The sequence below is a fragment of the Nicotiana tabacum genome, chromosome 10 (genome assembly GCF_000715075.1).
Source record: "Nicotiana tabacum cultivar K326 chromosome 10, ASM71507v2, whole genome shotgun sequence".
Taxonomy (NCBI): Eukaryota; Viridiplantae; Streptophyta; class Magnoliopsida; order Solanales; family Solanaceae; genus Nicotiana; species Nicotiana tabacum.
The window spans coordinates 172,914,056-172,927,968 of NC_134089.1; the positions used below are offsets into that span (position 1 = coordinate 172,914,056).

At 40.6% G+C, this 13,913-nt stretch overlaps 1 protein-coding gene across 1 annotated transcript; it reads left to right on the plus strand.

Moving 5' to 3' along the window:
- Nucleotides 1-1,880: 1,880 nt before the first annotated feature.
- Nucleotides 1,881-9,126, plus strand: LOC142165532 (uncharacterized). The gene is made up of 7 exons (XM_075224068.1): nt 1,881-2,266; nt 2,338-3,243; nt 3,854-4,093; nt 4,204-4,843; nt 4,922-5,062; nt 5,952-6,096; nt 8,900-9,126. Exons 1-7 carry the CDS (start codon nt 1,881-1,883, stop codon nt 9,124-9,126), a joined length of 2,685 nt encoding a protein of 894 aa, XP_075080169.1.
- Nucleotides 9,127-13,913: the final 4,787 nt, after the last annotated feature.

Here is a 13,913-nt window from a genome sequence, read left to right on the forward strand (position 1 = left end):
TACCATTGAATATATGTATAATGGTTGGTTGATATATGTTTATTTATCATTCTTCATTTATTGTTGGTGGTTGCAAACATTAACAAGTGCCATTAAAATCTTTCTTTACTTGGAAAAGTGAGTTAGAGTTTGGTAGAAGTAAATATCAAAGACTCAAGGCTTTAAACCTTGTTTAATAGAATCGCTTGGGAATAAGTGGATTTTATTTGGCATATATTGATTGTTCTTAATTGCAACTCTTTATATTTGAAAAAATCATAAAGAGGAAATACTACTCAACTATTGGAAAATATTGGGTAGTCATTTAGACATCATTAGCATATCTAAAGAATCTTCCATTAGAAATATATCATATTAACACCAATAGCATTATATTTCATTAAAGGGGACACAACCTTGGTTTCCTTAATCAAATTATTTACATTCTCAACGTTAGAATTAGTTATTTTTTCAAATCACAATCTTATCATACTCTTGTTACAATTAACCGAATAGAATTATGACTTAAGTCAAGTAACACACTACTCGAGTAACCTTTTCACGCATATTCCATGTGGGATTCGACCCCAACCTTGTTGGGCTATTATATTTGACACTGACCACCTTACACTATTTAATTAAAGTGTAATTTGAGCGTATCAAATTTTGGCGCCGTTGCTGGGGAATACGGTTTTGAAATTACTAATTAGTGTGTGCTTTACTTTACGTCTTATTCTATTTCATCACACTTTGCTTGTTTTGCTTGGTGTTGATAGGAAAACATGGCCGAATATGAAAAAGAAATGGAGGAACAAATGGAAGAAAATCCTTTCACGGACATAGATGAGTACATTGAGGATACAAATGTTATTGTACCTCCGGTTGTTGGTGCTGCAACTTTCAAGGTGGAACATGGTTTAATCCTTATGCTCAAAGTGGAGGGGTTTTTCAGGAATTCCACTGATGATGATCTGACACAACATCTTATAAACTTCTTGGGTGTGTGTGTGATGCATAAGTAGAACAACATCTCTAATGATTCCCTAAGGTTGAGGGTGTTCAAGTACTCACTAGCTGGGTACGCAAGGAAATGGCTTCAAAATATGCCACCAAACTCCATTCATTATTGGCCTGAACTTGTCCGAGCATTCTTAGCTAAAGGTTTCCCGCAAAGTAAGAAGTCTGAGCTCCGGGATAAAATTTTCTTTTTCAAGCAAGTACCGGGAGAACACCTACATGAGGCATGGGATTGATTCAAGTTATATTTGGTGAGGTCTCCCAATCATGGTTTTCCGGATTCTATCTTATTGGAGAAATTCTATATGGGTTTAGATCCTATGAACCAATCTATAGCCAAGAATGCAGCTGATGGACCTTTTATGGACAAACCATTCGCAAGGGTCACACAAATACTTGACGAAATGGCAAAACATAACCAAGCTTGGCACTCAGAGGACACCACAGGTGGAATTGCATATGGTTCTCCTTCCTTGACCACCATGATCAAGGAAAATCAAGAGAGAGATCAAGTGATCGCAAGTCTTGCCACTAATGTCAATGTGTTAACAAAGATGTTCACTGAAAGACAAATGAAGAAGGTAAATATGGTGGAAGATGTGCAACCCATATCAAGTGAAGACTTTGAGGAGGCAAACTATGTCAACAACTCTCAAGGAGGATATCAAAGGCATCAATACCAAGGTCAAGGACAACAAAATCAATGGAAGCCTAACCCGCAAGGACAAGGCAGCCAATAGTGGTGAAATGACCAAGGTGGCTCAAATCAAGGAAATTGGAATAACCACAACAACAACTTCTCATATCAGAGTTCAAACCCGTATGTTCCTCCAAAGGGTCAATATTCCAATCAAGTTTCCTCAAGTGATTCCAAGTTGGAAAGCATGCTTGAACGGGTATTGCATAATCAAGAGAAGTCCGACACTTCTATGAGGAATATGACTGAACTTGTTGGCTCTCATACCGCATCCATTCAAAAATTGGAGATGCAAATGGGAGACCTCACTAGGGAACAAAATCCAAAGCAAAAAGGGACACTTCCAAGTGACACAATTGCGAACCCAAAGGGTAGTAGGAGTGGTCCAATTTCTCATATCATGCCAATTACTACTCGGAGTGGGAAGGTACTACAAGGAGGGAGTGAAAAAGTGGTTGAAGTAGAAGAGTCCGAACATGAGGTTGAGGTTGAAGAGCCAAGTGTTTTTGAAGTTGAAAAGGTTCCGGAAGAGTTGAAAGTGCAAGAAGAGAACCAGGAAGAGATAAAGGAAAGGTAAAAGAGACACCAAAAACTCTACCACCTATTCCTAGACCTCTTCCTCCATTCCCTCAAAGACTTGGTAGGAAGGTTGATGATAGCAAACTCGAAAAGTTCTATGACATTCTCAAGCAGTTATCGGTAAATATTCTATTTATGGAAGTATTTCAAGAGATGTCGGGTTTTGCTAAATATTTGAAAGAATTGATTACCAAGAAGAGAACCACCAAGAATGAAGAGATGAATGTTACTCACCGAGTTAGTTCCATCATTTCAACATCCACCGTTCAAAAGAAAGAAGACCCAGGAGCTTTCACTATTCCATGTACTATTGGGGCACATGATTTTGCAAGAGCCCTTTGTGATAATGGGGCTAGCATTAACTTAATGCCTCTTGCCATTTACAAGCAAGCAGGTTTAGGTATACCAAGGCCCATAAGTATGAGATTGCAAATGGCCGATCATTCCATGAAGAGACCGTTGGGAATTGTCGATGATGTGCTTGTTAATGTGGGAAAGTTTCATTTACCCGCCGATTTCGTAATCCTTGATTGTGCGGTTGACAGAGAGACCCCTATCACTTTGAGGAGACTATTCCTTGTCACTGGAAGAGCACTAATGGATTCGAAACAAAATGAGATCAAATTATGTGTGAATAATGAAGAGGTTACATTCCAAGCAAACAAGGGTATGAAACTACCACATGAATATGAAAGCATCTCAGTGATTGATGTTGTTGATGAGGTGGAAGATGCGGTTGAAATGAAGATGGAAGAACAATGCCTTGGTGAGGCATTGGCGGCTATTTTGGTGAACTTCGATGGTGAAGATATGGAGGGGTATATGGAATCAGTCAATGCATTGGAGGGGCTTGGGTCCTACACTTATGCTCCGGCAAAGCTCTCTCTCGACTTGGAGAATAGATCTCCCGCAAAGCCTTCTATTATTGAGCCACCACAACTAGAGATCAAACCACTTCCACCACACTTGAGGTATAAATTTTTTGGCTCAAATGATACTTTATCGGTAATCATTTCTTCTTTGTTGAATGATGTGCAGGTAGAACAATTGTTGGATGCCTTGAAGAAGCATAGGCAAGCTATTGGATGGACAATTGCGGACATCCGAGGGATTCCCGGCAGAATTTGCGAACACAAGATCCAAATGGAGAATGAGACTAAACCAAGTGTGGAGGAGCACCAACGACGGTTGAACCCGTCCATGCAAGAGGTGGTAAAGAAAGAAATCATCAAGTGGTTGGATGTCGGGGTAGTCTACCCCATTGCCGATAGTTTTTAGGTGAGCTCGGTGCAATGTGTGCCAAAAAATGGAGGCATGACCGTGATTGAAAATGAAAAAAATAAGCTCATCCCAACAAGAACGGTAACCGGATTGAGGGTGTGTATGGATTATCGGAAGCTCAATAGTGCCACGTGCAAAGACCATTTTCCTATGCCTTTTATTGATCAAATGCTTGATCGGCTAGCGGGAAGGTCATTCTATTGCTTTCTTGATGGATATTCCGGTTACAACCAAATCAACATAGCATTGGAGGACCAAGAGAAGACAAATCACTTGCTCTTATGGAACTTTTGCCTTTAGTTGGATGCTGTTTGGTTTGTACAACGCTCCGGATACTTTTCAAAGATGCATGATGTCCATCTTCTCTGACATGGTGGAGGATTTTCTAGAGGTTTTCATGGAAGACTTTTCGGTGGTAGGTAACTCTTTTGAGCATTGTCTTAACAATCATAGACAAGTGCTTAAGAGATGTGAGGAGACCAACCTTGTGCTTAACTGGGAAAATTGCAATTTCATGGTGGATGAAGGCATTGTATTGGGGTATAAAATTTCAAAGCATGGCATAGAGTTTGACCGGGCAAAGATCGAGATCATTTCCAAACTCCCTCCACCTACTTCAGTTAAAGGTGTCCGAATGCCGAATTTTATAGGTGTTTCATCAAGGATTTTTCCAAGATTGCAAATCCCATGTGCAAACTCCTTGAGAAAGATGCAAAAATTTTGTTTGACGAGAAATACCTCAAAGCCTTTGAGGAATTGAAACAAAAGCTCACCACAGCACCTATTATTGTCATACCCGATTGGTCTCTTCCATTAGAACTCATGTGTGACGCCAGTGGTGTAGCTATTGGAGTAGTACTTTCCCAATGTCACAACAAGGTTCTTCACCCGATCTATTATGCAATAAAGACACTCAATGGAGTGAAAATGAATTACACGGTGACTGAGCAAGAACTTCTTGCCATTGTCTATGCCTTTGAGAAATTTCGGGCTTACTTGTTGGGATCTAATGTGATAGTGTACATAGATCATGCTGCTCTTCGCTATCTTATGGAAAAGAAGGATGTAAAGCCTAGGTTGATTCGGTGGGTCCTGTTGTTGCAAGAGTTTGACTTCGAAGTCAATGATAGAAAAGGGACGGAAAATCAAGTGGCAGATCATTTATCAAGGCTTGAAGAGGCAGGGAGACCAAAGGAAGATCTTGAAATCAACGATGCTTTCCCGGATGAACACATATTGGCATTATCTAACACTTTTGCTCCTTGGTATGCCGATAATGCTAACTACTTGGTTAGTGACCTTATTCCGAATGGATTGGAATCTTATCAGAAGAAGAAGTTTTTGAGAGATTGTTGGCAATACTATTAGGAAGAACCATTCTTGTTCTATGTTTGTGCTGATAACATCATCAGAAGGTGTGTTCCAGAAGAGGAGATTATGCCAATTCTAAAGGCATGCCACGACTCACCAGTCGGGGGTCACCATGGAGGCAATCGTATGGCGGCAAAGGTACTTAAATGTGGTTATTACTGGCCATCGATTTATCATGATGCCAATTAAATGGTCAAGGCTTGTGATTAATGTCAAAGTCAAGGATCAATCTCCAAGAGGCATGAAATGCCAATGCACTTTGTGATGGAGATAGAGATCTTTGATGTGTGGGGAATTGATTTTATGGGATCCTTTGTAAGCTCTTATGGTATGAAATATATCTTGGTGGCTGTGGATTATGTGTCCAAATGGGTTGAAGCAATTTCCTTACCAAAAACGAGGCAAGGAGTGTGACCACATTCTTAAAGAAAAACATATTCACGCGGTTTGGCACTCCCAGAGTCATTCTTAGTGATGGTGAGTCTCATTTCTGTAACAAGGCTTTCAAGGGGATACTAGAGAAATATGGCGTCAAGCATAAGGTGGCCACACCTTATCATCCCCAATGAAGTGGCCAAGTTGAAGTTTCCAATCGGGAGATAAAGAACATTCTAGCAAAGATTGTTAATGCAAATAGGACTGATTGGTCAAGGAAGCTAGATGACGCATTGTGGGCATACCGCATGGCGTACAAAACCCCTATTGGCACTTCTCCTTATCGGTTAGTCTTCGGCAAGGCTTGTCATCTACCCATAGAACTTGAGCACAAAGCCATGTGGGCTTTAAAAGGTTGAACTTGGACTGGGCAGAAGCTGCAAATTTGAGGTTAACACAACTCAATGAAATTGAGGAATTCCGTTTCCATGCATATGAAAGTGCAACTGTGTACAAAGAAAAGATGAAGTTCGTCTAAGACAAAAAGATCTTGAAAAGGGAGTTCAACTCAGGTGACTGGGTTTTGCTCTTCAACTCAAGGCTCAAATTGTATCTGGGCAAGCTCAAATCGAAATGGTCTGGTCTGTTCAAGGTGGTCAATGTATCCGCTTTTGGAGCTGTGGAATTAGAATCGGAGGATGGGCTTCGAACCTTCAAAGTAAATGGCCAGCGAGTCCAGCACTACTTGGGCACAAATGGAGAAAAACATTTGGTGGAACAGTTGGCTCTCAAAGATGGTTTGTGCCCGACCAATGAGTGAACCCAAAGAAAGGCCAACTATGTCGTGTTGCGACGTTAAATCAAGCGCTTCATGGGAGGCAACTCATGTGTGGTAATAGCCTTTTTGTCCTTTAAATTTTAACATTTGTTAGATAGATTTAATTGAGCAATTTAAAGTGTGTGTTAGAGTTCAGGTGATTCAAAAGATCATAACACTGGGTAAAATTGCATGTGAGAGGTAAGAATAGTCACCATGGGAAGTCTGCTACACATATGCGGTCGCATTTTAACTATGCGGACCACAAAGTGGTCGCAGACCTAGACAGTTTGTTTGGCAAAATTTGGTGGTAAAATGTGGTGAGGAGGTGCACTTTGCGGACCGCATTTCAATTATGCGATCGCACAAGTGCATCGCATTGTGTCCTCGAGCAACTCAAGTTGAACCCACCGTATAATACTTATGCAATCGCCGGTGACTTATCCACCGCGATCTTCATAGGTAAGTACCCCTCGCATATTACCGGCATTCAAACATTTGTAAAACAAAAGAATTTTTTTTATCTGAAAGAACACAAAACAAAATGAAAAAAAGAGAAGGGAAAACGGCTAGTTGAATCAAGAGAGTAAACAACACATGTTGACTTCATCTCCCAAGTGTGCTCATTTCTCCATCACTGGTATTTTCTCCTTTCCCGATTCCATCCTTATAAATTTTAGTTTAAATTTTGTTGTGTTTTTCCTATTTTTGTTTCCTTTAGTTTTTATTCCTTTTTCCTCTTCGTATGTGGGTATCTGTTCATAATGTGAGGGGGTTCTTGGATAAGTAGTTAGGTTTGGGTGCTGGGTAATGAAATTAGGTTTGCCATTGTTGAGGGTTGAGTTCAAAATGTTGAGAACGATGAGTTCTGCGGACCACATAGTCGATTTGCGGTCCGCATTGTTGACGCAGAATGAACCCTAGGTGGCCTGAAGAAGATGACCAAATGCAGTGACTTTGTGATCGCATAAGTGATATACGGACCGCACAGTCAACGTATATTGAAATAGTTTCTTGGCTTTTGTAGCATGTTGTTTGCGGCAATTCTATGATTGCATATCCAACTTTGCGGTGGACTTTGCGATCGCATTTTGTGATTATGTTTTCTATGCATTTAAGTATGCGATGGTTATGTGAACCGCATAATGGATATGTGATCGCATAACACATTGCATAACTATATCCTTTCAGTAGACATAAAGTTTGCGACATGTTTGTGGTCCGCATAGTGGTTATGCGGTGTCGCATACTTGAAATTCTTTGTATTTTTTTCTCCTGTTGTCTGCTATGTTGCTCACACATCATTTCTTTGTAGATATGGATCCTAAGAAACATATATCTTCTTCCAAAAAAGGGCCTTCACCAGTCGCCAAGCACAACAAGCCAAATATTCACGACCGGACCCTACTGCTGCACTTCCCTCCCAGTCTGACGAGGAGGAGACCTTGCCTTCAGTTGACCTACAAGCTGAGGCAAGAAGAAAAGGAGGAGATGACTTCCAACTCAGGTTTGGGGTCGACGGCTCTAGGGAGCTGTATAGAGAAGGGCTCACAAAACGAAAAATACTTGTCGAGAAACTACTGAGTCTGAATGGGCTACAAGAGCAGTACCCTCACATACTGGAGAACATCAAAGCTAGAAACTGGAATGCTTCACTGAGTTTTCGGATGACTACAATGAAATAATTTCCCGTGAATTTTATGCATCCTATGGAGCCTCCAGGACCCCTCACCACAAGCGCAATAAACAAAGTTTTCTGTGATACTGTCTTGGTTCGGGGGAAGCAGGTGTTTTGTAGTAGTGACACCATAAATGAGTTATACTTCCCCAACTGGAGATCAGGCACAGCGGAATATGACACCAAATGGGCCAACAGAGATAATAAGCGTAGTTGGATAGCGTTAGTGATAGCCAAGGGGACCCCTACTTGGATTGACCCTCTGCATAAAATCTTCAAGGAAGATATCACACGAGAAGGTCGATTCTAGCTCAGTTTTGTCACCTCTCGATTGATACCATCCCGCAATGAAACTGACATAAGCATTGAGAAAGCTCTTCTTATTGCATGCATTATGACTGGGATAAAGATTGATGTGGGTGACTTCATCTTACGAGAGTTAGGGATCTGGGCCAACCAGACAGTTAAGTCACTTCCATTCCCGTGCTTGATCACATCCCTTGTAAGGCTGTGGACGTCCCTTCAATGCCACACACTGACAAGACGGGGAAAGTGCTGAAGGATATTGATATCACGCGCATTAGTGATGCAGTAGATGTTGCTCGCCCAGAGGTTCAGACCTAGATTCCTGCTGATACAGAGCCCTCAGATTCCCAGACTCCTATTTCTCCTCAGGCTACTATTACCTCCACAGCCACCTCTTAGACCACCATTGCACAACCTTCTACTGCACTGCCAACCATTTCAAGGCTCGGTCTCTTAGATCAGCATGCAAATACTAAGGTAGACCAGCTTCTGAAGAACCTCCCCACACTCATTAGGAAGGCTTTGACCTCTGTCCAATCCTCAGTGACGGCCCTTCAATAGCAACAAACATCTTATGGGGATCGCCTGAAGCAGCTTGAGGTGTGGGTTGAAAAGATAGAGTGGGGTGAGGTTGGTGACTTGCCAAAGCTCTGTGATGAGGTTGCCACAATGAAGACTAAGCTCCACAAAATGCAAACTCTGGAGTTAGATCTATCCTCCTTCATGCCAAAGGAAGGAGAGCAGGGAGCAGGCACGGCCATGGCCAAATAAGACCTTGATTTCTCCACTTTGATGGCAGCCCATGTACCTCAGATTGTCGGGGCTTCCCAACCTCCAGCTTCCCCTGCACATATTGAAATTCCTTCTGAGGGAGATTCCGGAAACTCTGTAGAGTCCGAAGGTGGGGAGGTAGACGAGGGAGATACTTATGAGGAGTCATGGTTTGAGGAGGATGAGAGTCCTCAGGAGAAAGGCAAGCAGATTGCTGTCCCTACAGTTGCAGAGGAGGAACAAGCAGTTGTTTAGAAGGCAATAGAACATTCGCTAGCAGACATGGTTGCCCAAGCCAATCTATCGACTACTTAGCTATGAGCAGGCGAGGCTAGCAGATCACAAGCCCCAGCTCCAGTGTCGAGCCAACCAGAGATCCCTCCTCCATCAGTGGAGGTCACTCCTCCGGCCGAGATCTCATCGGTCCCAGCATCAGCATCAGAGGGTGACCCTACTATCATTTAGCCGGCTTCCGACTCCCATAGAACTTAGTGCACCTCAGGGAGCCCCTAGACTCTGTTTTACATTCTTATGCATTGGGGACAATGCATCCTTTTCAGTGGGGGGGTAGGATAGCCTTGTAAAAACGTTTTTTTTGTGTGAATTAAACTGTTGTACATGTTTTTGTGTTATATAACTTCTGTGGTTTCTGTACATACTTGTGTTGTGATTCTGTATATATTTGTGTTGTGTGGTTTTTGTACATAGGTTATCTTTGTATATAAAAAAAATAAAAACAAGTAGATAGTTGTATGTTCATGTTTAGTAATTAGCAATAAATCCCCTTTGGTTTTTCTTCGTCGGGTTCTTTTCCAAGGGTGTAATAGTAGAACCAGGGCAGTAGAACGAAACATTTTGACCGGTTTGGTGTAATTGTCTAGTTTCAAGCATGTGTGCCTGTAAATAGCATATACCCTTTCATTAATATAAAAAAAGAAAAAGAAATCAACCCTATAAATTTGAGGCACGCTCTTTGACTCTATGTTTACCTAGAGTTATACATGTAAATATGATGAAACCTTCGAGTTTGCCAAGTGTTGACTCGAGGGATAAAACTATGTTGAGTCAAACAGTTCGTGTGCCATGCGTGTGAGTCTCTGTATAAATAATTCTTGTGTTTACTTCTGCTATCTAGAACTTGCTCGGTTGGTCTTTCAATGCTTAGGATAATTATATTTGGTTGGAGAAATGACCATAGGCAGTCTTTGTGATTTTGGAGAACCAGTTAACCTTTCAAGCTACCCATTGTACAGATATTATCATTAGTTACCCCACTTGAGCCTTTAATCTTTTCTTTGGCCACCTCATTACAAACCATTCCCCTTTTGTAAAATAATTCCCTCTTTTGAACCCGTCCCTCCTTGAACATCGAGAATGAGGCTAAAAGCCTAAGTTGGGGGGTAGTGTCAAGCCGGAAATTGGCAAGGTTGTAAAGAGTATACCTCAAGATATGAAACTATTCAAGCTCCCAAAGAAAAAAAAATTGCAAGAGAAAAGAAGAAAAGAGATGTATGTATATATATAAATATGGAGTCTCGAAGAAAATTAGAGAGGTATTTAAGGTGGCTCAATGTTGGAAAGCAGGAGCTAATAACGACTATGTGGTTTGAAAAGAAGCAAAGAGCAACAAGAAAGAAAAATGTGAGTAGTGTTCCAGGAGGGTGTAGTCAGTTGTACCCAAATGCTCCTTTCCTAAACCTACATTACAAGCTTAAAAAAGTCCTTATGGGATCTCCAACCAAACGTTCTTAGAATAAAGTGATGAATTAAAATAAGGGCAAGCTTATGGTATGGCATGTTATAACACTTGAAACTCTTTTTGAGAGTGAGTGTCTTTGTGAATCCGTCCCTTTTGTTGTCATTGTAAATATTGTGAGTTTGGGACTTTCTTTCTAGTGAGGGCACATGAATTGTAAGGTTGGACAGAAGTTGAGTTCTTGAAGTCGAATGCAATTGCACTCAGCTAAGAGTAACATTTTGTCAAATTGGTCGAGGCTCAAAGTTTCACAAGTTGATTAGTTTTCTCTGTCAGTAACAATAATGGTTTAGGTTGGGTAAATAAACGAAAGTGCATGCTTGTAGTACTGACAACTAACACCGTATGCGGTCACTATTGCTTCATATTGTTTAGATGGAGTCTAGAATAGGATAGTGTCGTTTTAGTTGCTTGAGGACAAGCAAGAGTTTAAGTTTGGGGTGTTGATGTGCCGGAGAATTTCGGCACATTTAATACAAATTGCTCAGATTTTAGCTTGTTTTAAATGCAATTATCTTCTATACTTATGTAATTTTAATGTTTTTGCAATGTATGAGGTTTATGAACCTAAGAACATGGAAATGAAATCAAAAACCGAAAAAAGGACAAGAAAAGAGCAAAATGTGATTGCAGATGTGAAGATGCGGGCCGCAAATCCAACATGTGGACCGCATAATGCTCAAAGAAATCGTAGAGTCCAACAGTTTGCTGGCCAATGTTAGGTGCAAAAAATGCAGTCCAATATGCGACCGCATAACAAGTTTGCGGGCCGCATAATGGATCGCAAACTCATTGTAGAGGTTGTTGAAGGCGAAAAATGCAGTGACAATTATGATCACAAATCACCAATGCGAACCGTATAACCTAAATGTGACGAATGCCTGGAAACTAGGGTTTGAAAATGTGATGGCCTTGAAGAGAATGCGGACCGCATGTCTGTTATGTGACAGATATGCAGTTGCATAATTGACCTGAAAGGGTATGTTTGTCCGAAATTTGTCCCGAGTTTTGACCCACTATAAATAGATTTATTGGAGTTTTGTGGGGGTATCTTGTCTTGTTTTTGAGCTACATTACAAGTATTTAATATTCCTCTCTTTTGGAAGCTTTTCAGTGAAGAATCTTGCACTTTGTAAGCTTTATGGCATTTAATATTCTCATCTTTTTGTATTTTAGCATGTGTAACTAACTTTAAATACTAAGGATGTAAACCCTAAATGGGTGTTATGTTAATGGGTGTTTAACATTGAATATATGTATAATGGTTGGTTGATATATATTTATTTCTCATTCTTCATTTATTATTGGTGGTTGCAAACATTAACAAGTGCCATTAAAATCTTTCTTTACTTGGAAAAGTGAGTTAGAGTTTGGTAGAAGTAAATATCAAAGACTCAAGGCTTTAAACCTTATTTAATAGAATCGCTTAGGAATAAGTGGGTTTTATTTGGCATATATTGATTGTTCTTAATTGCAACTCTTTTATATTTGGATTAATCACAAAGAGGAAATACTACTCAACTATTGGAAAATATTGGGTAGTCATTTAGACATCATTTGCGTATCTAAAGAACCTTCCATTAGAAATATATCATATTAACACCGATAGCATTACATTTCATTGAAGGGGACACAACCTTGGTTTCCTTAATCAAATTGTTTACATTCTCAACGTTACAATTAGTTATTTCTTCAAATCACAATCTTATCATACTCTTGTAACAATTAACCAAATAGAATTACGACTTGTGTCAAGTAACACACTACTTGAGTAACCTTTTCACGTCTATTCCCTGTGGAATTCGACCCCAACCTTGTTGGGTTATTATATTTAACATCGACCGCCTTACACTATTTAATTAAAGTGTAATTTGAGCGTATCAACTGGGGGAATCAAAACCAACAAGGAAATAGCAACTGGGGGAACAACAATCAAAATTGGGGTAATCAGAACCACCAGGGAAACTGGAGTGGAAACAACAACAATTAGGGAGGAAACAACAACCTAGGGGGTTGGAATAATAGCAATCAAGGGAATTGGGGGCAAGGCTTTCAAAGGCCTTCGATGTATCAACAACCAAACAACCCACCTCCATTTCCATCTCAAGGTCCTAGCTCGTCAAACAATGAGATGGGAAGGATCGAGATGATATTTGAACAAATGATGAAAAAGAACACCGACTCTGATGCCCAGTTGGCATCCCACAATAGTTCAATTCGAAATTTGGAGGTTCAACTTGGCCAGATTTCGTAATCTTTGAATACTCTCCCTAAGGGGGCTCTACCTAGTGATATGGTAGTAAACTCGAAAGGTGGGAACAACATTGGGCATGTAATGGCGGTGATTACTAGAAGCGGACAAGGTGGTGATGTGAATACCTCCAAGCAAAACGAAATTGTGAGTGATGAGGTTGAAGTGCAAGATGATGATGTTCCTATAGTTGATGAGCAAGTGAGTGAAGAGAATTTGAATGCGGAAGTGAGGATTGATGTTCATGATAATGAGGTGGAGATTCAAGATGATGTGAACCCGTCTAGGGAACACGTAATAGACATGCCAAAATGGTTGTGCCCAAGGCTAAGGCTCCCTTGCCAAGGCCTCCTCCACCGTACCCTCAAAGTCTTGCGAAGCAAAAGAATGAAAAAAAATTTAAGAAGTTTATTGAGATGATGAAAAGCTTGTCAATCAATGTTCCTTTGGTGGAAGCTCTTGAGCAAATGCCGGGTTACGCCAAGTTCATGAAAGACTTGGTGATAAAAAGAGATCCATGGATTGTGAGACCATCAAAATGACTCATCAAGTAAATGCAATTGTGCACTCGATAGCTCCAAAGCTTGAAGATCACGGCGCTTTCACCATTCCATGTACCATTGGGAGTACGGATTTTGCAAAGGCATTGTGTGATTTGGGAGCAAGTATCAATTTTATGCCTTACTACATGTTCAAAAGTTTGGGAATTGGTCAACCGAGAGCTACTTCAATGAGGTTGCAAATGGCAGATAGAACAATGAAGAGGCCGCTTAGTATTATTGATGATGTTCTTGTTCGGGTGGACAAGTTTATTTTGCCTGCTGACTTTGTGATTTTGGACTGCGAGGTCGACTATGAGGTTCTGATAATATTGGAAGCCCTTTCCTTGCAACTGGGAAGGCATTGGTTGATGTGGAAGCAGGAGAGTTCACCTTCCGGGTTGAAAAAGTGGTCTTTCACGTGTGTAAATCAATGAAGCAGCCGAATAGTATTGAAGTGTGCTCTTTTGCGAATCTTGTCACATAGGTGATAATT